This window comes from Protomyctophum parallelum (assembly GCF_964188405.1).
Source record: "Protomyctophum parallelum genome assembly, chromosome: 15".
NCBI classification, from domain to species: Eukaryota; Metazoa; Chordata; class Actinopteri; order Myctophiformes; family Myctophidae; genus Protomyctophum; species Protomyctophum parallelum.
Window position 1 is genome coordinate 31,387,587 of NC_139710.1, and position 25,538 is coordinate 31,413,124.

The window sequence follows — 25,538 nt, forward strand, 5'->3', positions numbered from 1 at the left end:
ATAGTGCAGGAATATACACAATGATTAGTCTTTAGGGTGGTTGTGTTCCATTTGATATCCTTCTCCTATCACAGCAACTCACAAATCTTGCTGCACACACACACACACACACACAAAACTTAAAAAAAAAAACTTAAAAATAAAAAAATATATATATATATTTTTTAAGAAAACGTACAAAAAAAACACACGCACACACACATACACACACTAAAAACAAAACATAACTTTAAAAAACCCACTAAATTTATGAGCTGCGTTCGCGTCTTACTTGTATTATTATGACTCTCCTCTTTGCATCCTTAATTGTTCTCTTGCATCCCAACAACCCAGAAGTACCAGAACCTGGAGAGGCCCATGTTGGACCAGGGAGCGGAGATCTTCAGGACCCTGCAACACCTCAGAACCCTGGTCCAGAGCCTCAGGAAGCCCCTCGGGAGCCGAGACAACCCGGCGCGCGTCTGCCGAGACCTCCAGGACTGTGAACAGACCGTCATCAGTGGGGGGAAAAGTACTGTTTCACTGAAGTTAAAAAGTATCAATACTGCATATGTAGATGTATTACTCCGTTAAGTAGAAGTACAAAATGTAGTAGGTTAAAAATATAAGTACAAAAGTCTTGGCATCAGAATGTACTTAAAGTACTAAAAGTAAAAGTGCTCATATTTTGCAGAATTTCAAAATGTGTACATTATCTTTTGAAAATAGCTGTTCTACAAGCTCGCATCGCGACACATTGTGATTTTTGACAATGTGTAAAACTAAGGACATTCTCTCTATGACTTCAGTTAGAAAATTAGCTAAATAAATCTGCAAAATAAATGCTTACCACTAGCTTTCTCCACACATGTGTTGATAAAGGTGTCTACTATCACATACACAATTGAAAATTCCCAAATTTCCATTATGCTTTAAGTAGCATGTCAAACTAGGGGGTTTTCATGATGCTGAATCCCAACTGTGCCCAAATGTGCTGACCTCATCACATTTGTGATGACGGCTATGGCAATTGTTAGTGTTTTTTGTGCAAAACTAATGCTTGCAATGGATTCAGCATCATGAAAACCCCCTAGTTTGACATGTCACATGCTACTTAAAGTATAATGAAATGTTGAATTCTTTGCCTTATATTGGTTGGTAATGGTACCCCAACTTTCAGCAGCTGTCACAAAGTTTCCCAAGGGAGTTGGGTTGGAACACATTTTTCTGTGATAGTAGACACCTTTATGAACACATCTGTGAAGAAAGCTAGTGGTAAGCATTTATTTTGCAGATTTGCCACACATTTAGCTAATTTTCCCTTATTAGTCCAAGGCCAATACTTAATTGAAATACTGTTTGAGGACCACTGATGTAGTTCTTGTAAAGCAGTGTTAGTTTTGTTGACTAAAACTATGATGAAAAATGTGTGTTGACTAGCGTTGTTCACAACGAACACTGAATAAAAAAGATGTGCTGTTTTTATAGTAGTATAAAACCGTATAAATCGGGCATTACGATGCCATCAAGGCCTGCCAAAAATACCTTTTAGTCGACTAAATCAACTGTACATTTAGTCGACTATTACAATCTTATATTTAGTCAACTAAAACTATACTAAACCATTTTGGCTGACTAAAATGCGACTAAAGGAACATCTAAATTAGCTGTCAAAATCAACTAAAGAGCGGTTTTAAAGAGCGGTTTTAACTCTTCCCCTCCCACTGCGCTTTGAAAGGCACTTATTGGATCGACCCGAATCTGGGCTGCTCCGCCGACACCATCGAGGTGACCTGTGACTTCAGTACCGGAGGACAGACCTGCCTGAAGCCCATCAGCGTCTCCAAGGTTAGGACCACCTGCTATAGAGCGTCGCAGTCCCGCCCCCTTTCATGACGACGCCAGGGCCCAGGAAATAGTTCCCAATGCATTTTCCCATAGACATTTCAAAAGGTATTTAATTTAAGACCTTTTAAGCGTCGTACGAAGCCAACTCGACTCGTGAAAAAAAGAAACACAATATTTTGGACCAAACAAATAATTACAAAGAAGAAAAACAACAAAAGAAAGTGTTGTAACCTGCCGTTTTCTTCTTCTTTCTAATTATTTGTTTGGCCCGAAACATTGTGTTTGTTGTCATGCTTTGTCACGAGTCTCACGACAAAGAGTTGGCTTTGTCCGCAGCGTAAACGTTTTTAAATAAATACTTTCTGAAAAGTCTATTAGGAAAATGAACTGGGATTTATTTTCCGGGTCTTTCTTTTACTTTTTTTAAAGTAAAAGAAAGAAAAAAACTAAAATACATAGTAGTATTATTTGCCTTGTGAGTGCCTTGGGGGTGAACTTGAACTTTTCTCTGTGATATGGGAGGTTTTCATTTAGGGTATCTGGGCAGCCTCACTACCCATTAGTAGAATCTGCTTCCAGATATTCTGCCACTATAACTACCATCTCCTTTTGAAGTTAGGGAGCTTAGCCTTAATTTGTAACTGGGCTGTCATATTATATATTCCATCTTATATATCTGTTTAACTTTCTGTAGACACTGATCAATAGTACCTGATTTATGAATTTTTTTGAACATGTCTTGAAAGTGAATTTAGAATTTTCAGATGGGGGAGGGGGGGGTGTCCAAATATATATGCATCTGGGAGTCCTTAATTGACATGACAACGTTTGAGAACTACTGATTTAGAACGCGTTATTTTGTAGAAATCGGGTCTTAATTGGTGAAACATGCGATGCTAGTTCTTTCAAATATTTATTTTGGTATCTCACTCATAATTGGACTTGGAAAAGGTTTGATAACCACTGCCTAAAGGCTCATTCATAGTCTGGATTTTCGGTGGTGAGGTGACCACCGCTCCGGTGGTGAGCTGACCACCGGAGCTGAAATAACGTTGAGCGGTGGTGAGTAAAAACAGAGAGAAGGGCTGGAGCGGTGGCGGTGGTTTGCTCTTCACTGCGGCTCAGTGACGTCATGTTGTAGTTCGGTGGTCACCTCAGTGACGTCATGTTGTAGTTCGGTGGTCACCTCAGTGACGTCATGTTGTAGTTTGGTGGTCACCTCAGTGACATCATGTTGTAGTTCGGTGGTCACCTCTGTGACGTCATGTTGTAGTTCGGTGGTCACCTCAGTGACGTCATGTTGTAGTTCGGTGGTCACCTCAGTGACGTCATGTTGTAGTTCGGTGGTCACCTCAGTGACGTCATGTTGTAGTTTGGTGGTCACCTCAGTGACGTCATGTTGTAGTTCGGTGGTCCACCTCAGTGACGTCATGTTGTAGTTCGGTGGTCACCTCAGTGACGTCATGTTGTAGTTCGGCGGTCACCTCAGTGACGTCATGTTGTAGTTCGGTGGTCACCCCAGTGACGTCATGTTGTAGTTCGGTGGTGTCCTCAGTGACGTCATGTTGTAGTTCGGTGGTCACCTCAGTGACATCATGTTGTAGTTCGGCGGTCACCTCAGTGACGTCATGTTGTAGTTCGGTGGTCACCTCAGTGACGTCATGTTGTAGTTCGGCGGTCACCTCAGTGACGTCATGTTGTAGTTCGGTGGTCACCTCAGTGACGTCATGTTGTAGTTCGGTGGTCACCTCAGTGACGTCATGTTGTAGTTTGGTGGTCACCTCAGTGACGTCATGTTGTAGTTCGGTGGTCACCTCAGTGACATCATGTTGTAGTTCGGTGGTCACCTCACCACCGAAAATCCAGACTATATGAGCCCTCACAGACGGACAAACAGAAGTGAACTGTGGCTCTCTCTCGCCCCCTATAGCTGCACATGGGAGTGGGCCGCATCCAGATGAACTTCCTGCACCTCCTGAGCTCCGAGGCGGTGCAGCACATCACCGTCCACTGCCTGAACACGGCGGTGTGGGCGGCGGGGGCCTCGCTGCAGCCCTCCGCCCAGGCGCTGAGCTTCAGGGCCTGGAGCGGGGAGGTGGTCCAGGCCGGAGACCTCCTGGAGCCCCTCGTACCCACCGATGATTGCTGGGTGGGTAATTATATGATGACCGTTATGATAATAATGATTGCTGGGTGGGTAATTATATGATGACCGTTATGATAATAATGATTGCTGGGTGGGTAATTATATGATGACCGTTATGATAATAATGATTGCTGGGTGGGTAATTTATATGATGACCGTTATGATAATAATGATTGCTGGGTGGGTAATTTATATGATGACCGTTATGATAATAATGATTGCTGGGTGGGTAATTATATGATGACCGTTATGATAATAATGATTGCTGGGTGGGTAATTTATATGATGACCGTTATGATAATAATGATTGCTGGGTGGGTAATTATATGATGACCGTTATGATAATAATGATTGCTGGGTGGGTAATTATATGATGACCATTATGATGATAATGACACTTCAGTGCCGTGGGTTGACCCTGTGGTGCAGGAGACATGTCCTGTAATGTAATGTAACGTAGTTCCCATCATGCAACACTTCAACCAGCACTCCCTGAGTCATCAAACTCCCATTCTGACCCCTGACCTCAATATTGAGCCGTATTATTCAAGTTCAAGTTCAATTGAAAGATATATTGAAAGGGATATTTCACATTCATACATTTTTGGGGTAATTTTAACCCACTTAATGCATGCATGTATATATGAGTGATATGTATGTAGGAGAATAATTGGAGGTATACGAATGAATTTTCGAGGGCAAAAACGGACTAATATTTATGTTGAATGTTCGTTTTAACGAACAATGGAAGGAATGTGAATGTAAAAAAAAAAAAAAAAGTTGTATAATTATATACAATATATTTATGTGAGTTTAAAATATGTTAAAGAAAATGTGACATGTACAAAGGACAGGCATCAATAAGCTTTGAGCTTCAACCGATGCCTTTTCCATCATCTATAAGAGAATGTGAATATTTAAGGTACTGATTTATGTTACTGTTGAGTTGATCGAAATAAACTAAACTAAACACTTGGATTTAATGGATTAAATAACCCCGGGGGCCCTCAAGGTGTTACTGTATTCCCACTGACAATGAATGGACAATTTAACGTCATAGTGTTGACGTCATGCTGATGTACGACGCGAAGAGCCTCACTTCACACGGCGCGGTGTCGTCGTGTGTATCTTGACAACATTCTCTTAAACGTTTCAACAGATCAAAGATGGCCGCTGGCATCAGACCCACTTCATCTTCCAGACCCAGGACCCCAACTTACTGCCCATCGTGGACGTGTTCAACCTGCCCGCCGCCACCGAGGAGGCGGGCGCACACTTCCACCTGGAGGTGGGACCCGTGTGCTTCTTATAGCCCTCCAGGTGACCCCCAGGGGCGAAAGGAGCGCTCCTCGAGAGAGGGACTGACAGACCGACTGCTTGGGGGACGGACGTGTCCCCCCCCCCCCCCCCCTGGGGGACGGACGTGTCCCCCTGGGGGACGGACGTGTGTCCCTCTGGGGGACGGACGTGTGTCCCTCTGGTCCCGGGTCTCGCCTCCGCATGATATGCTTGGACTGCAGAAACCAGAGGGGTGGAGCCAGAAAGAGAGAGAGAGAGAGACAGCACAGGCACACTTGAGCGTCACGAGATGCCAAAAGCCAGTCATGGCCGGCGTCTCTTCCTGGTTTTTAGACTGGCTGGTGGATGGAAATGAAGGCAGAATGCCGCGGCAAGCGTTTCCGGGGGAATCTGGCCGACACGGCGGCATTCTGCCGCGTGGGTGGAGCTTCATTTCCATCTAAAAAACACAAGTGTGCTTACACACCCAGAGAGAGAGGAGGGGGGAGGGGGAGGGGAGGGACTAATGGCACTAATGGAACATAAATAAGCTTCTTTTTTTTTTCAGAGACTTGTTTGGTTAAAATACAAGACCTGGAAACTAAGGTTAATACAAGACCTGGAAACTAAGGTTAATACAAGACCTGGAAACTAAGGTTAATACAAGACCTGGAAACTAAGGCCACAATACAAGACCTGGAAACTAAGGCCACAATACAAGACCTGGAAACTATAAGGCCACAATAGATACAAGACCTGGAAACTAAGGTTAATACAAGACCTGGAAACTAAGGTTAATACAAGACCTGTAAGCTAAGGTTAATACAAGACCTGGAAACTAAGGCCACAATACAAGACCTGGAAACTAAGGCCACGATACAAAACCTGGAAACTATAAGGCCACAATAGATACAAGACCTGGAAACTAAGGTTAATACAAGACCTGGAAACTAAGGTTAATACAAGACCTGGAAACTAAGGTTAATACAAGACCTGGAAACTAAGGCCACGATAGAAGGAAGTAAATATGAAACAGTCTGACTTCTGTCGTCTCTCTTTGGACCACATGGTGTAACATATTCACTGATAACCCTATTTTAAAAGAAGAAGAAGAAGAAGAAAAAGAAGAAAAATATGTGTGTGAATCAAGGAGAAATAGATCTGTACAGAAACAATGGAACAATTCAAATTTGCAAAATGCAACAATTGTTATTTTTTAATGTTATGTTATGTTATCTTTTTTGTTTGTTTAAAGAACTACTTCACCACTTTTCAACCTATCTTCATAGGTCCTCACTAATAATCATGAAAGAATGGCGCAATTTTTTTCTACTCAGTCTGTGTCTCATAGGAGGGCTGTGGGCAGTTTAGAAAACGTCTTCCAGTGACATCATCATTAGGCAGATTTTTTTACAAAAATGTTTAGATTGTCATTATCGTGAGAACGATGGCTTCCATTTTCGCATTGCAACTTTTCAGGACTAGAAAGCCTGCAGTTTCTATTAACTTGTATTCCCCATCGATGATGTCACTGGAAGACGGTTTCTGAACTGAACTCTACTCGGTCTGTGTCTCATAGGAGGGCTGTGGGCAGTTCAGAAACCGTCTTCCAGTGACATCATCGATGGGGAATACAAGTTAATAGAAACTGCAGGCTTTCTAGTCCTGAAAAGTTGCAATGCGAAAATGGAAGCCATCGTTCTCACGATAATGACAATCTAAACATTTTTGTAAAAAAATCTGCCTAATGATGATGTCACTGGAAGACGTTTTCTAAACTGCCCACAGCCCTCCTATGAGACACAGACCGAGTAGAATAAAACTGCGCCATTCTTTCATGATTATTAGTGAGGACCTATTATATGAAGATAGGTTGAAAAGTGGTGAAGTGGTCCTTTAAGTATTATTTATACTTGTATATGTACTGTATATTGTAATATAAAGTGCAATAGCTAATTGTTCCACGTCGAGTCTTTCAGAAAACAATTCGGGTGAACAAACAGGCAGATCTCATACAGTAGGCTAGCATTCATTCAGGCACAGTATCTTATATCTCATACAGTAGCATTCATTCAGGTACAGTATCTTATATCTCATACAGTAGCATTCATTCAGGCACAGTATCTTATATCTCATACAGTAGCATTCATTCAGGCACATTATCTTATATATCATACAGTAGCATTCATTCAGGCACAGTATCTTATATCTCATACAGTAGCATTCATTCAGGTACAGTATCTTATATCTCATACAGTAGCATTCATTCAGGTACAGTATCTTATATCTCATACAGTAGCATTCATTCAGGTACAGTATCTTATATCTCATACAGTAGCATTCATTCAGGCACAGTATCTTATATCTCATACAGTAGCATTCATTCAGGTACAGTATCTTATATCTCATACAGTAGCATTCATTCAGGTACAGTATCTTATATCTCATACAGTAGCATTCATTCAGGTACAGTATCTTATATCTCATACAGTAGCATTCATTCAGGTACAGTATCTTATATCTCATACAGTAGCATTCATTCAGGTACAGTATCTTATATCTCATACAGTAGCATTCATTCAGGTACAGTATCTTATATCTCATACAGTAGCATTCATTCAGGCACAGTATCTTATATCTCATACAGTAGCATTCATTCAGGCACAGTATCTTATATCTCATACAGTAGCATTCATTCAGGTACAGTATCTTATATCTCATACAGTAGCATTCATTCAGGTACAGTATCTTATATCTCATACAGTAGCATTCATTCAGGTACAGTATCTTATATCTCATACAGTAGCATTCATTCAGGTACAGTATCTTATATCTCATACAGTAGCATTCATTCAGGTACAGTATCTTATATCTCATACAGTAGCATTCATTCAGGCACAGTATCTTATATATTATAGTGTGTCCTCCAGGATACACCGTCTCTCCACTTGGACGTCTTTTGAACCTCTTATAATGCTTCATTTATTCTCCGTCGTGCGAACGATGGCACTCTGCGGAAATAGACGATGTATAAACTCACAAAGACGATGTACAAGCTCACAAAGACGATGTACAAGCTCACAACGTGAGTGACAACGTTGTTGTTCATCGGATATTCGTCTATTTTTAAAGGTTTTGGTTCAGAGTTTTGGACTTAAAAGCTGTAGGAAATACTTGTCATTAATATAGTGGCTGCAAAGGTATTGATTGATTGCCTAAAAGACCCGTGGTGGGGGTTCTGCTCTGGTTTTTGGTGAATATTAAGTAGTTCCGGACATTAAAACTGTTTGGTAGCCATAAACGTCTAGACGTCTAATTGCCAACTAAGTACCGGATGCCAATAATCCATATTTTGAAAATGTCTCTAATCTGGTGTACAGGTGATGACATGCACATTACATGCATAATAGAATTACAAATTATTTCTTTCTTTATAATGGGAGAATTGGAACTCAAAGCCTAAACTGGTGACCACCAGGTGGCGCTGAAAGGACCACACATTAAAAATAAATGAATCCACAATACTAATAATTTGTATTATTGTTGACCTATTCCTACTACATAAGATAAACTTTTCGTTCAACTTTGACCTCTGTCACATGGAACTATTGGTATGTGTCCAGTAACTATACGCCACCATAGTTCCATGTGACAGAGGGGTCAAAGTTGAACGAAAGTTGCGCTATATGGTAGAAATAGGTCAACAATACAAATGATGCTAGTTTTGTGGATTGATTTATTTTTAGTAATGCGTGGCCCCCACCAATTGACGGAACTTAGGAACTACTTAATATTCACCAAACACCAAATCAGAAATCCCACCACGGGACTCGGGTAATCAATTAATACCTTTGCAAATTCATATTTCCTACAGCTTTAAGACCTGAGGCTGATTCTAAACAAATGTCTTCTAAATCCTCACAGTTTCCTGATGTTTCTGTGTCAGTGGTGCTCAACCTTTTTCACGTCAAGGACCCCCAGAATTATCTGTATTTGGCCGCCGACCCCCATCTGAAAATATGTTCCAGGGACCCCTCACCCCAAGAAGCAAAGATTTGAGTTAAAAACGTTCGCTCTGAAAGAATATACTGTATATTCATAAGATTTGCGCCACATTTTCACAAGAAAAGGGGTTCCCGTCCTGAATGGGTTAAGTCAAAGAATCAAACGCAAATGTTTGGTCAAACCAAGTGACTTGTATTATAAATACTTGTATTGGAAAAGTACAAATACCTCAAAAGTACAGTACTTGCAAGCAAATGCAAATAGAGGCCAAATTCACTTTTATTTTCGTTTTTTGTAAAACTTAACATTTTATAACATTGGCAATATTTTCATGAATCTGTAACTAACTGTTTTTTTTACATGTTTTGATAACTTTAAATGTGTAAAATTATGCAAACTTTATTATATCCCGTGGAGGCTATTTAAAACAATATTTAAATTCCCTTTGGGTTTTCCCTCCTATTCAAATGATTTAAATGTTTTCATCAAGAATATTGTCTTGGTGACAGTCTGTGTTTGCTCCTTCGATCAAACTAATTAGGGGTGTTTTTACTGGTAGTACAAGAGTTTTCACTACATGGGGTTTGTGATATGAAATGTAAGTTCACCCTAATCACAGTAATCATGTCTTCAGTCATTTTCAAGTTACTGTAGTCACAGTGGCGTGCACAGACATTTAGAGGGGCAGGTGCTCAAGTGAAAAAAAGGGCACCTTGTGCAGCGCATTTTGGGGCGGGAACCCGCTCTAGCACCCCCTAGTGTCTATCTGCACGCCACTGTGTAGTCACTTCAGATGTCTGGAGTAGATTGTGATGAAATCCTATGTATTGAATCGAGAATCATTTTGAATAGAGAATAGTTTTGAATCTGGAAAAAAAATGCTCGTTTTTGAATCGGAATCGACACCTAAAGATTCACAGCCCTAAAACTGATGTTGGATAAAATGTGCAGGGATGATGGTTGCTTTGGCCCATATATATATATATATATATATATATATATATACAGTAGGAGTTCAGAGGGCCTTGTGTGTTAAACAGTCGTACATTCATACTTGTGTATACTATTTATTTTTTTACTTACATTTTAGCCCATTTTTTTCCCCCAGTGTCAATTATCTAATGTAATCCTGGGCGCTACACTTCCTCTGCCAACCTGGGGGGGGGGGGGGGGGGGGGAGCGGACTGACCTCATGCTTCCTTCTATGCATGAGGAGTCCAAGCTGCTTCTTTTCATCTGACGGGGGGAGTTTACCCAGCCGGACATAGCGCTTGGAAGGAACACATTATTCCAAGTTCCTTTCCCCTCCATCAGGCGCCCCGGCTGGCCAGGGGGAGGGAGTTTAGAGACCAGGATTACTGCATGTTTTTTGTGAGGGTACCTACCCTAGGGGACACGGGGATAACATGTGAGGGTACCTACCCTAGGGGACACGGGGGGAACATGTGAGGGTACCTACCCTAGGGGACACGGGGAGAACGAGGGTACCTACCCTAGGGGACACGGGGAGAACATGTGAGGGTACCTACCCTAGGGGACACGGGGAGAACATGTGAGGGTACCTACCCTAGGGGACACGGGGAGAACATGTGAGGGTACCTACCCTAGGGGACACGGGGAGAACATGTGAGGGTACCTACCCTAGGGGACACGGGGAGAACATGTGAGGGTACCTACCCTAGGGGACACGGGGATAACATGTGAGGGTACTTACCCTAGGGGACACGGGGATAACATGTGAGGGTACCTACCGTAGGGGACACGGGGAGAACGAGGGTACCTACCCTAGGGGACACGGGGAGAACATGTGAGGGTACCTACCCTAGGGGACACGGGGAGAACATGTGAGGGTACCTACCGTAGGGGACACGGGGAGAACGAGGGTACCTACCCTAGGGGACACGGGGAGAACATGTGAGGGTACCTACCCTAGGGGACACGGGGAGAACATGTGAGGGTACCTACCCTAGGGGACACGGGGATAACATGTGAGGGTACTTACCCTAGGGGAGAACATGTGAGGGTACCTACCATAGGGGACACGGGGTAGAACATGCAAACTCCACACAGAAAGGCCCTTTTGCCAACCCCGCCTCGGGTATGGGCACTGATGACGCAGAGGAGAGAACACACCCCCAGTGGGAATCGAACTCAGGACCGACTGGGCCACTGTGTTTATACTATTTCAGTACGACACGTCAGCTGTGCTGCAGTCCCGTCTTCATTTGTATTCTATGCTCAGCTCAGCAAGTCTAATGATTCAACAGACATTTCAATAAATGTCTGAAAACTAATTTGACAATAGTCAAAGACTGACACTTTTATTGATGTTTTGAGTCTTCATAGTAGCCGTGTCTAATGGAAAATATAAAAGTAATCAATAGACGCTCTCACCCCAGGAAAATAAACCCCAACGGCACTTGTTAAGAAAATACAATGCATTTAAATTGCTTTCATTTTTATTTCAACTTTATCTCCAGGCTATGTTGTGCAGCTGAAATACTGGATGTAACGCCTAAACAGCTGCCCCCTGCACAACTGAAGCAGAATTATTTCTTAACAATAATAATTCTACATTCCAATCTCCACAATTCAGGGACACGTTGTAATTCAGCTTTCACTCTCAAGGGTGTCTGGATGGCCTTATTTTAAATTTAACAAAGGTAGATACTGTACTGTAGACGGTGGTATTTGAATGTTTTCTGACTGTATATTATGTTGCATTAATGGCCACATGCAGGCTTGTATCTCTGTAGTGGGTGGGTGCAGTGGCGTGCACAGACGTTTAGAGGGGCAGGAGGTGCTCAAGTGAAAAAAAAGGGCATCTTGTGCAGCGTGTGGAACCGGCCGGTTGCCTCAATAGAGCGTCGCAGTCCCGCCCCCTCGAGAGACCCGGAAAAGAAATCGCCGTTCATTTTCCTCATAGGCATTTCTTTTCTTTTTTTTTTTTTTTTAAGATATTTTTTTGCGGCTTACGCCTTTTATTGATTTTTTTGAAGGGACAGACAGTAGGCTGACAGGAAACGGGAGAGAGATGGGGGGATGACATGCAGTAAAGGCCGTGTCGGGTCCGGGAGTCGAACCCGCGGCACACTGCGACTGGATTACCAGTCCGGTGCCCAGACCGTTACGCTACGGCCTGGGCCTCATAGGCATTTCTTAAAGTATTTATTTAAAGACGGTTACGCCGCGGACAAAGCCAACTCTGATCGTGACAAATCATGACAATGAACACAATATCTTGGGCCGATCAAATCATTAGAAAGAAGAAAATAAAGGCAGGAGACAACACTATTTGTTTTGTTTTTCTTCTTTTAAATTATTTGATCGGCCCAAAACATTGTGTTCATTGTCATGATTTGTCACGATCAGAGTTGGCTTTGTCCGCGGCGTAACCGTCTTTAAATAAATACTTTAAGAAAAGCCTATGGGGAAAATGCATTGGGTTTCATTTCCTGGGCCACTCGTTGTTCTGAAAGGGGGAGGGACTGCGACGCTCTATAGTTATAGATTTTGGGGCATAAATAATATATTAGAAGCTTCTTTTTTTTTATCAAGAATTGATCAATGTCACCATGGTCCACATACTATACACTGTACCAAAGAAAAGCGGGAAATAATTCAGACTGTCAAGGGCTCTAGCACCCCCTAGTGTCTATCTGTGCACGCCACTGAGTGGGAGGTGATGGCCACATGGAGGCTTGTATCTCTGCAGTGGGAGGTCATTTGGCCAAACATCATGCAGGCGTTTTCATCTGGGGCACATGGCGTGGCGCCCCCCGTCCACAGGCAGGTTGACCCCCGTGATGAAGCTGGCGGCGTCGGACGCCAGGAAGGCGATGGCGTGGGCGACCTCGTCCACCTCGCCCGGCCGTCCCAGGGCGTGCGTCTGCTTGCACTTCTCTAGGAACTGCATGGTGGGGGGGAAGAAAGAGTCGCATTGAGTACAAGAAAGCTCGTATAGAGGGTATGCGCGTGACATCATCATCAAACTAGGAAGTTATGCAGGAACGCCTACTGAGTGGCAAAAAACTACTACGACAGCCCATACATCCACACAGAAAAGTCCTATCTGATTTGCATTAAACGATGTTAAACTGCCACTCGATGTACCATTCACTTTAAGCATGCGCATACCCTCTATTCAATGATACAAATCACTTTCGTGGTAACTTGGATGTGTCGTTTAAATCAGGGATGATGCAACTCAGATGAGTATTTAGGAGAACTGGTGGTACTGTAGGCTTGAGTGTTTATTTATAATGGTAGATTAGTTGCTTTGCAGGCTGCAGTCTAGATCTAGACTCTCCCTGTAATATACAATATGATTTCCTTTTTTTTTGTAGCTAGTAATACGTAATATATTACCATTTTGAGTAACGTTTCCAACACTGGCCGGTTGTATGTGCGTGTTGGGGGAGTGGTCAGGTGTCTGGGTGGTTGTATGTGCGTGTTGGGGGAGTGGTCAGGTGTCTGGGTGGTTGTATGTGCGTGTTGGGGGAGTGGTCAGGTGTCTGGTGGTTGTATGTGCGTGTTGGGGGAGTGGTCAGATGTCTGGGTGGTTGTATGTGCGTGTTGGGGGAGTGGTCAGATGTCTGGGTGGTTGTATGTGCGTGTTGGGGGAGTGGTCAGATGTCTGGGTGGTTGTATGTGCGTCTTGGGGGAGTGGTCAGATGTCTGGGTGGTTGTATGTGCGTGTTGGGGGAGTGGTCAGGTGTCTGGTGGTTGTATGTGCGTGTTGGGGGAGTGGTCAGGTGTCTGGTTTGTATGTGCGTGTTGGGGGAGTGGTCAGATGTCTGGGTGGTTGTATGTGCGTGTTGGGGGAGTGGTCAGATGTCTGGTGGTTGTATGTGCGTGTTGGGGGAGTGGTCAGGTGTCTGGTGGTTGTATGTGCGTGTTGGGGGAGCGGTCAGGTGTCTGGTGGTTGTATGTGCGTGTTGGGGGAGCGGTCAGGTGTCTGGTGGTTGTATGTGCGTGTTGGGGGAGCGGTCAGGTGTCTGGTGGTTGTATGTGCGTGTTGGGGGAGTGGTCAGATGTCTGGGTGGTTGTATGTGCGTCTTGGGGGAGTGGTCAGGTGTCTGGTGGTTGTATGTGCGTGTTGGGGGAGTGGTCAGATGTCTGGTGGTTGTATGTGCGTGTTGGGGGAGTGGTCAGGTGTCTGGTGGTTGTATGTGCGTGTTGGGGGAGCGGTCAGGTGTCTGGTGGTTGTATGTGCGTGTTGGGGGAGTGGTCAGATGTCTGGTGGTTGTATGTGCGTCTTGGGGGAGTGGTCAGGTGTCTGGTTTGTATGTGCGTGTTGGGGGAGTGGTCAGGTGTCTGGTTTGTATGTGCGTCTTGGGGGAGTGGTCAGGTGTCTGGTGGTTGTATGTGCGTGTTGGGGGAGTGGTCAGATGTCTGGTGGTTGTATGTGCGTGTTGGGGGAGTGGTCAGGTGTCTGGTGGTTGTATGTGCGTGTTGGGGGAGCGGTCAGGTGTCTGGTGGTTGTATGTGCGTGTTGGGGGAGTGGTCAGATGTCTGGTGGTTGTATGTGCGTCTTGGGGGAGTGGTCAGGTGTCTGGTTTGTATGTGCGTGTTGGGGGAGTGGTCAGGTGTCTGGTGGTTGTATGTGCGTGTTGGGGGAGTGGTCAGGTGTCTGGTGGTTGTATGTGCGTGTTGGGGGAGTGGTCAGATGTCTGGTGGTTGAATGTGCGTGTTGGGGGAGTGGTCAGGTGTCTGGTTTGTATGTGCGTGTTGGGGGAGGGGTCAAATGTCTGGTGGTTGAATGTGCGTGTTGGGGGAGTGGTCAGATGTCTGGTGGTTGAATGTGCGTGTTGGGGGAGTGGTCAGATGTCTGGTGGTTGAATGTGCGTGTTGGGGGAGTGGTCAGGTGTCTGGTGGTTGTATGTGCGTGTTGGGGGAGTGGTCAGATGTCTGGTGGTTGTATGTGCGTGTTGGGGGAGTGGTCAGATGTCTGGTGGTTGAATGTGCGTGTTGGGGGAGTGGTCAGGTGTCTGGTTTGTATGTGCGTGTTGGGGGAGGGGTCAAATGTCTGGTGGTTGTATGTGCGTGTTGGGGGAGTGGTCAGATGTTTTGGTGGTTGTATGTGCGTGTTGGGGGAGTGGTCAGATGTTTTGGTGGTTGTATGTGCGTGTTGGGGGAGGGGTCAAATGTCTGGTGGTTGTATGTGCGTGTTGGGGGAGTGGTCAGGTGTCTGGTTTGTATGTGCGTGTTGGGGGAGGGGTCAAATGTCTGGTGGTTGTATGTGCGTCTTGGGGGAGTGGTCAGATGTTTTGGTGGTTGTATGTGCGTGTTGGGGGAGTGGTCAGATGTCTGGTGCAGTGTTGTTTTCCTCGACTAAAACTAAGACGAAAAATCACACACGTGTGAACTGAGTGGTGCAATTCCCCCCCCCCCCCCCCCCTCTCTCTCTCTCTCTATCTCTCTCTCTCATTAGAGTCACTGTTTCTGGCGCCCCCTACTGCTATTTTTAAGTCACATACTCATGCTCACACAGACACACAAACAAGTACGAGACAGACACACACACAGACACACAGACACACAAACACGTACGAGGACATTGCAAGCTGGTTGTAGGAGTGGTTGCACCACTCAAAAATGTTCGTCGACTACCTTTTCCACTGAAGAAAACTAAATGGAAACTAAATGAAAACTAAGCTACGATGACTAAGACTAAATATACTGACAATTTCGTCAACAAATAAAAACTAGACTAAAATGTTAGGAAGGGACTAGTGGACAACAGATCCAGTATAAGTAATTTTACACTCACAACGTGTCGCGCTGCGACGCGTTGTGAGCTTGTAGATCGGCTATTTTCAGCAAGTGTAAAATAAGTCATTATGATGGCAACAAGGCCCACAAAAATACATTTTAGTCGACTAAATCACCTGTAGATTTAGTCGACTAAAATCTTATGACATTTAGTCGACTAAAACTAGACTAACACTAATACATTCCAGGTGACTAAAATGTGACTAAGACTAAGTGAAAACTATTCAGGAGACTATGACTAAAACTAAAATAGAAATTTGCTGCCAAAAACAACACTGGTTTCTGGAACATTCAGCCTCACCTGAGCATACTGCTCCTCGTCCAGGCCCGCCCTCTTGTGGACCTCTGTGACGATCACACCTGGACTAAAGAGGCGGAGTAAAAAAAAAAACAGAACACACAGCATGTTGACTCATTATCGATCTGACCTTGAATCGTTCAAATAAAATAAACATAAAAAAAATACAAATAATTATATATAATTTTTTGCATTTATAGCCTATAGCGCCTTTATCCAAGGCATTTTACACAGACTATGCATTGCATTCATACACCGATGAAAGTAATGGAATAATCAGCCCCCCCTTCACGCATTAGAATGTTCTAATGCGTGAAGGGGGGCCGTTACGTTTTTCCTTTATTTGATTTGAATGTGAAATATTCCTTTAACCCAGAAGACCTGAGGCCGATTCTTCAAATACCTTCTAAATCGGTAGATCTCAAACTTTTCCGTGCCAACTACCCACAAAAGTATATACATTATAATTACTTAGCCGCGGGCCCCCATCTGAAAACGTTTTCTGCCACGGACCCCAGGAAGAGAAGATTTGTGTTGAATAATTAATTCACAATTATTAACTTTTTTTTCACACAACACAATGTACTTTCAGTGCGGCACAAGGTGAAGTGTAGTGAGCTTGTAGATCTGCTATTTTCGCTCCTAAAACCAGCAATGTCCGTGTGTATGTGTCACCTATGTATGTGTTGTTCATGTATGTGACGTTAATGAGCACCAGTATAGTACCAGTAGGGGGCGCCAGAAACAGAGTGCTGCTCTGTTGCCTGCTAATGAGAGAGAGAGAGAGAGAGAGAGAGAGAGAGCGGTGGGGGGGGGGGGGAGAGTTGCACCACTCAGTTCACATGGGTGTGATTTTTAAGAACCACTGGTCTAAACCACTGTTCTAAATCCTAAGAGGATTTTGAAAAACGTATTGTATGTTGCTCTCTCTATATACACATAGCTAAAATCTAACATCTCTCCTGGTTTAAATGGGTTATCAAGGCAAGCCCTATTTTCAAGATTGTTCAAATGTTTAAAAAAAAATAGATCTACCAGCTTGCATATAGTTTTGCTATTGCGTGTCAGTTGAGTTCATCTATAACTAGAAAAAGTGCCCTTCCGGGCACAGGTCTCCACCAGGTTATCCACAGATCCGTGCAGTTAGAGGTAAAAACACTTTTCGGCCAGTTATAGCGCCACCTTGAGGCTGAGTTGAAATTGTTCATGTGGCATTTCGTCCTCGGCCTAGTGGGAATGTGGGTGCACAATTTCACGGAAATCACGCGATGTGTTCATGATTTGCAGCATTTTGTTTGAAACTGAGCACTCCTGTGAACTTTGGAAGCCAATCTTAACCAATCAGGATGGAGTCATGTTAAATCTGAAAGACCCGTTTCGTTGAATGGCTCTAGAGAGACTGTGTACCAATTTGCGTGATGTTTGGACAAAATCTGTAGGTGTACTGTGCAAAAACTTGTTTTGCACAAAGCGGCCTCCTGGTGGCGCTATAACAGGCCGTTCTGGAAAGTTTGGGGCAGAGGTTCATGGTTGGCATCCAGGGAGTGTGTGTGCAAAATATGGCATTGAAAAACTTGTTTTGCACAAAGCGGCCTCCTGGTGGCACTATAACAGGCCGTTCTGGAAAGTTTGGGGCAGAGGTTCATGGTTGGCATCCAGGGAGTGTGTGTGCAAAATATGGCATCGACCGGGTTAACGGTGGCCGAGATTAGCTGTTCACGGACACACGGACACACGGACACACAAACGGACGGACACGCGGACGGACGGAGTGCAAAACATACTCTCCCCACATGCCTTCGGCCTGGTGGAGACAATGACATCATACCGGAAATACGGACATGACGAGGGTGGGGAGAAGTTAACCCATTTTGGGGCGGGAACCCCTTTTGGTGTTAAAATAATAGCAGATCTACAAGCTCATAGTTTGTATATCTGCTTTTTGTATCGTGAAAATGTGCCTCAAATCTTTGAATATATATTATTACAGACTTACAGAGTGAACAAATTGTTGCTACTGAGAGGTCCCTGGAACAACATATTTTCAGATGGGGGGCGGAGGCATTTTACATATAATTTTTGGGGTTCTTGACATGAAATATTGAGAACCACTGATACAGAAACATACGGTTTTTCAGAAAACTGTCAGGATTTTGAAGACATTTTTTAAATGTCGACGTCAGGCCAAAATGGGTTAAAGTGGTTAAATAATGATGTGCTCTCTAACACGTTAGAGAGCGCTTTCCCCTCAGCTTTTTATGACGGATGTGGATGTGTTGATCATCAAGCTGGGTTTGTGTGTCACCATCAAATATTGATAGTACTGTACTTACCAAACGGAGTTCACTCTCACTTGCATTGGAGCCAGCTCTGAAACATTAAGTAGTTGTATGACTTCCCATGCATTTATTTGAACTTCACCAATGAAAACGTGGAATTTACATGCACACACGCACGCACGCACGCATGCACGCACGCACACACACACACACACACACACACACACACGCACACACACACACACACACACACACACAGACACACAGAGAAATGGTTCACTCACCAAGTGCTACACAACTGGTGAATTGGTCAATGGCTGCCTTTGACATGCAATAGGCCAGGACTCCAGGGAACTGTGTCAAGAAAAACAAAATGACTATATCGTCGTCATGCTTTACAAAGTCCAACATTAATCTGTGTACATACTGTACGTGGGTACTGGGTATGGCTGGGCGTTATCAATATTATATATATCCATATTGTGACATGTGACTAGATATAAACTGGGATTTTGGATGTGTTTTTTCTTTTCCTGGTTTTAATCATGTGAGTCTTATTTTTATACATTTAAAAGAAATGGGGCAAATAGTGAAAATCCATCGTCTACATTAAGCTCGCAATACATTCAGCTTGTAGACTGACTAATGTTGATATTATTATTAAGTGTATTTCATTTTTTTATTTTGGGGGGCATTGTCACAAGTCAAATCTCAAAATATCATAACAGGCCCGGGGAACCAGGCGCTCCTGTCGCCCGTCCCCGAGTGCCCACCCTTAAGCTCCCCTCCTGGGCCTTAAGGGGTGGGGTCCCGCGGCCAAAAGAACCGCCCGCCCCTGGGACTCCTCTATACTTAGCGCGATTTCCGAACAGGCCCGATATTGTTTTTCTCCAAATCGCCCCAGGCCGTAAGGCAATAATACACAACTTCATTCCTTCAAACCATGACACCTACTGATCTCTGTCCAGTGATGCTGGACACATTGATGATGGAACCCTTGGTCTTGATCAGATGAGGAACACAGAGTTGTGTCAGTTGGTAAACAGATCTGGATCATAAAAGAACAAAGAATCGGTGGAAATAAATAAAAGGCCAGGAGAAATATAGCCAGGTGAGGTAAACATTGAAGATGCTTTGCTACAAAGCAGAATCTGCTAGAGCAGTAGAGCTACTTATACAGGTGTTGGAACTGTTATTTAAAGCATGCTTATAAAGTACGGGTGTAACGATAGATTTGAACAGCGATACGATACGTACTGTATCACGGTACATGGTTGACGATACGAATACATGGACAATAGAGCACCGAAGTCCTGACGTAACTCGCTCATCCCTTCGATTCCTTCTGGTTCACGGAAGTAATTTATCTATGGAGAATAACATGGGGTGATCTTAATATGGTCTACTATAAGCGTTGTGGTCCAAAAATAAACAAGCTGTCTCTGCGTTATTGTCAGGGAGGTGTCTCTGTATCGTTTGCAACAGTCAGTCACTCATATTATGATACAGTCTGCTTCTAGCGAAAATGTAACTAATTCAGCACATTAGCATTTTCTCTCAGTCAGTTGATTCTTCATATCCATATGAGTGAAGCGGCCGGGATGACATGTTTATTTTTCAAACACAGTTCTTATATGAGGCGATCTAAAATCCCCCTATGGGGATTATAATGCAAATAAAAAGTACATGAACCTGTGGATTTGCGCCCTCTACCGATAATGACGTCAGACTTTGGTGCTCTATGTTGGTTCATTAATGGCGACACGATACGATTCAATGATTTAAAATCGATACAGTAACTATGTATAGCAAATAAATAAAATCTGTGTGAATCGTGTGGAAAGTGCAGGTTTTTTAAGGGAAACATTCATGAATATGGATATAAATAAGTAAACACAGTGATTCTCTGGCAAATACAGTACATGACCACATTATGGACAAATCCGTACGTTGACATGAACACAGAGAATACACACATTTATCAATAGACCAGGTGTAGCTTTGAAAAGAATATATATTCAAAGATTTGTGCCGCATTTTTACGATTTTTCAAAAATAGCAGACCTACAAGTTCGGCGCGCTATGAGCTTGTAGATTTGCTATTTTTCAATAGCTAAAGTATAACATAATGCTTAGTTTTAAACATCAAAAGTGGTTCCCGACCCAAAATGGGTTAATATTGTTAAATACAACGTACTCAGTATTGATACAATCGATTGTTTGCATTGCAAAACGATACGATACAAAGTCAAATGATACGATGTGTTGCTGTTTACATATCAAATATACTTCAATACTTTAGATTTTTCTATGCAGTTACTGTATCGTTACACCCCTATTATAAAGTATTGAGTGGTGAACAAGAAGTGTGTACTACCCAGTAAAGGTTACAGACATATTGATCATGAACTGCAGTAGGTTTGGACAATATAATATACTGTATATTGACATTCTGATGTTAGACTAGATATTATACTTATATCGGAATGGTATAAGTGTCGTCTTTTTCAGTAACGTTGAGGTCATTATTTTCTTCTGTCAGTCAAAATGTGGTGATAATATCGATATTGAGGTATATTTAGTTGGTAATATTGTTCCGTGTGCGGCGCGCCGTTGTCCGTCTGGCCCGTGCCCACCTGCCCCGTGCCCACCTGCCCCGTGCCCACCTGCCCCGTGCCCTCCTGCCCCGTGCCCACCTGCCCTCCTGCCCCGTGCCCACATGCCCCGTGCCCACTGACCTGACGTTGACGTTCATGACCTTGTCATACTGAGCTAGGTCCTCCGTCTCGATGGTGCCCATGGTCAGGATGCCAGCGCTGTTGACCAGCACGTCCAAACGCCCGAAGCGAGCGATCGTGTCCTGGACTGTCTTCTTCACTGTGTCCTCGCTGGTCAGGTCTCCTGGGACTAGCAAGGGCTGGACAGTCACACACACACACACACACACACACACACATGCACACACACACACACACACACACACACACACACACACACACACACACACACAAACATCCTCAGGATGATTCACTGCTGCTTTGATTAATGATAGCGTGAGTTTGCCTGATTAAGTGACGTTTTTAATTGACAGAAATGACTGAACTGTGACTGTTGGCATTTGCAACGCTTGCCAAAAGAGCTGATCTACAAGTGTTATGTTCTGTGTAGTCTTGGTTTTGTTGTGTATTATTTGATATGTTCCCCTTCTCCTGGCTTATTATTTTTTTAATTGTATGCCTGGGGACAGGAAAGACAGAGGCCTCTATACTGTACCACGTACTGTACCAGAAGCACACTATACACTATGTTTGCCACTTATACATTTTTTAACAAAGCTTTGTTTATAGTAGTTAGTTACATATATAGGCAGGCTTTTGTATTACTACATGGTTACTATTTACTCGGTTTGGTTGTTTTGGCAACATCTAATCTGTGTCCCTTAATGGTAGTGGCTGATCTTTGTTACTGTATTCCCAGTGCATACATATTCTTTAGGAAATGTCATTGTATAATAAAATCATCAAAAGAAAAATAGTATAAATAAATAACTTAAAATAAGCACATTGATGTACCTACCTATGACTCTAAACTGTGTCTACTCCATTATTCGCATCTCTAGTGCTTGGCATCCCACTCAACTCATGTTTTTGATTGATTGATTGGAATATTTATTAACAGTTTGCAGAATTACAGTACATTTCAAGCACAAACTCAATACAAAGACTGTTGACTGTGAGTGGACGACCCAATTAAGCATTACACTTGTTTACAAGAGGGTCCACCTTATTGTTCAATTCATCAAAACATTTAGAGACGTACAAATAGACACTTCTATATAGTTAAAGAACAGAACAGGAATTCATCATAAAGGAGGTAAAAAGGTAAAATAAACATATACAGTGAGGGGGAAAAGGGGGTGGGTGGGATTCAGATTTTACGGGGGGCAGTTTTGCAATGCAAACACAGCTTTAATAACAACCTACCGGTATAGACCTTGTTTCGTAACAACAAGCTAACAACGGATGATCCACGTGCCATGCGTGGCTTTGGGGCAGAATAAAGGCTCACCTCGGCAGCCCCACACTCGGTGCATTGCCTGGCCACCTTGGCCAGGTTGTCCAGGTCGCGCCCGTTCAGCGCCAGCTGGGCGCCGAGCTTCGCGAACATGATGCTCGTCCCCGCGCCGATGCCCGAGCTGGCGCCCGTGATCAATGCCACCTTGCCGTTCAGAGAGGAAACCTGGAAACAATATGTACAATAATAAATAGACTGCGAATAATGTCTAGCTGTCACCCCAAAATAATCCAGAAGCATCTGGTAGGCTACAGTAGTACACAGTCATGTCATGTGGAGACATTGGTTATGAACCATGTACAGTCAAAACATATGTCGATGCTTTTCGTGATCAGTCATAGAACAGTGATCAATGTTTTCGTGGCAGCCTGATTGATTGATTGATTTATTAACAGTTTGCAGAATTACAGTACATTTCACGTACAACTCAATACAACAACCGTTAACAGCTGTGGACGACACCATAAAGCATTAAACACTTGTTTACAATAGGGCCCACCACTTTCAATTCATCAAAGCCTAACTATCAGGAAGGGAAGGTAATGATTATAATATTCTTACTTTAAAAGCGCTGTCCGTGGCCATGTCTACAGTACAGTACAGTACAGTCTATCAGTAAAGTTACAGTAGAACCCAGCTGTACTCAACCTCACAAACAACCGGCCGGTCCCGCATTGGTTACACGCAGGCACTGACGCAATGAAAGTGCGACCGTGTGCGAGTCTTTCATAATGGAACTACTTGAGAACACTGGGCACTGAAGTGGGCGGTGGGCCCATAGTGGGCCCCATAGACATTATATCTATGGTGGTGGGCCCATATATACTCTAAGGGTGGGCCCATGGGAGGAACATGGTTTATTACAGGTCTGATCTCAAATGTAAAACCTGTGATGAATTCCTGTTCTGTTCTTTGGCTATAATAGAAGTGTCTATTTGTACGTCTCTAAATGCTTTGATGAATTGAACAAGATGGACCCTCTTAAGTGTAGGCTAATGCTTAATTTATGGTGGGTCCACTCACAGTTAACAGTCTTTGTATTGAGTTTGTGCTTGAAATGTACTGTAATTCTGCAAACTGTTAATACATATTTCAATCAATCAATCAATTAATCGGATCCCCACACCCCTTTTCCCCTCACATGTATGTATGTTTATTTCTTCTTTTTTTTAACCTTCCCTATGATGATTTCCTGTTTAATTGTTATGATGAATTGAACATGGTGGGCCCTATTGTAAACAAGTCAAGTGTAATGCTTTATGGTGTTGTCCACAGTTACGTTTTGTTTGTGCTTGAAATGTACTGTAATTCTCTGTTGTAATCTGTTAATAAATGCATTAATCAATCAATCAATGTAAAACAGGGAATGGGCCCTGTTCTCATATAGAAGTATATAGTGCCCAGTTCTGAGAGAGGGTGTGATTATTTGTGACATGCTGCGAGTGACCAGTGATGTCCATTCTACTGCCCACACTGTGCTAAAGCCTGTGGGGCCCACAGGATTTAGCAGCTATGCAGCACAGCCATGACCCATGACCATATAGACCCCATGACCCAGACCAGGGCTTATTATTCCTCACCCTACACAGTGTCCTACCAGGTAAACAGGACCTTAACCGATTTAGGCCTGATCTTCAAAATCCTGTTTCTATATCAGTGGTGCTCAATATTTCATGTCAAGAACCCCAAAAAATATATGTAATATGCCTCCGCCCCCCCATCTGAAAATATGTTCTTCCAGGGACCTCCCTAGAAGCAAAGATTTGAGTTAAAATGTTCACTTTGGAAGTCTGTAATATTATATATTATTCAAAGATTTGAGTTAAAATGTTCACTCTGGAAGTCTGTAATATTATATATTCAAAGATTTGAGGCACATTTTCACGATTTTAAAAAAAAAGCAGACCTACAAGTTCATAGCGCGGCACTCGGTGCCGCGCTATGAGCTTGTAGATCTGCTATTTTTCAATAGTTAAAACACCAAAAGGGGTTCTACCATCCCTACCATCCCTTTTTGAATTTGGAATATTTTGAGTCATGTCTTAACACATACATATTGTATGAGATGAGAGTGCCTGGCTCAAACATGTTCAGATGTGGCTACAGCTATGGAAAGTTTGAGAACCCCAAACCACTGCAGTGCTTATGCAATGCTATCCTGGTTATCTTACTTTATGTCAATATGACTGTATAATAATCTATGTCATAGTTATAGCCATGTGATGTACACCCATTTTTTCCTTCACTGTATGTTTATTTTCCCTTTTTACCTCCTTTATGATGAATTCCTGTTCTGTTCTTTGACTATAATATAGTCAAAGAACAGAACAGGAATCTATATTATAGAAGTGTCTATTTGTACGTCTCTAAATGTTTTGATGAATTGAACAAGGTGGACCCTCTTGTAAACAAGTGTAATGCTTAATTGGGTCGTCCACTCACAGTTAAGTCTTTGTATTGAGTTTGTGCTTGAAATGTACTGTACTTCTGCAAACTGTTAATACATATTTCAATCAATGATCAGCACAGCCAAACTACATGAACAGTTTAATAGGGACAGATGGAAACCTTTTCGGGACCAGCTGATTGGTTGTGCCAACTTTGTGTGAACTTATTTGTCCTCCATTAGACCATGGCAGAACATCCTATCTTACAACCTTAGTTTAATCTCTACTCTTAACAAGTAACTGCCCTTCATCCGTTCTGCAGACTATAGTGCTGCTATGACACCTACATTTCCCCACAGGGAAAAAAATAAACTGAAATTGCCTGAAACCTGAAATTGCAAAAATGCTGTTTCTTGCAAAAGGGTGCAACTTTTACTACGGCCTTATCACTAGATGTATGTCTTGTCTTT

At 43.1% G+C, this 25,538-nt stretch overlaps 2 protein-coding genes across 2 annotated transcripts in view; one reads left to right on the plus strand and one right to left on the minus strand.

Annotated features, from left to right (window-relative positions):
- LOC310871801 (uncharacterized protein) overlaps nt 1–5,323 on the plus strand; it is a gene marked incomplete at its 5' end in the record, with an annotated part of 153,098 nt that extends 147,775 nt beyond the window's left edge. The window contains 4 exons of the mRNA XM_083783436.1: nt 334–511; nt 1,718–1,827; nt 3,758–3,976; nt 5,133–5,323. Coding sequence (XP_083639562.1) covers nt 334–511; nt 1,718–1,827; nt 3,758–3,976; nt 5,133–5,285 — 660 coding nt within the window. The 3' untranslated portion in view covers nt 5,286–5,323. The remainder of the gene's footprint in view (nt 1–333; nt 512–1,717; nt 1,828–3,757; nt 3,977–5,132) is intronic.
- Nucleotides 5,324–12,876: 7,553 nt separating this feature from the next.
- LOC310872213 (3-oxoacyl-[acyl-carrier-protein] reductase FabG) lies at nt 12,877–23,364 on the minus strand. Its single transcript, XM_083783958.1, has 8 exons — nt 23,243–23,364; nt 22,676–22,846; nt 21,346–21,524; nt 19,562–19,655; nt 18,892–18,961; nt 18,662–18,698; nt 16,332–16,395; nt 12,877–13,166 (listed from the first exon to the last, which is right to left on the minus strand). Exons 1-8 carry the CDS (start codon nt 23,264–23,266, stop codon nt 13,008–13,010), a joined length of 798 nt encoding a protein of 265 aa, XP_083640084.1. The 5' UTR covers nt 23,267–23,364; the 3' UTR covers nt 12,877–13,007.
- Between the last annotated feature and the right edge of the window lie 2,174 nt (nt 23,365–25,538).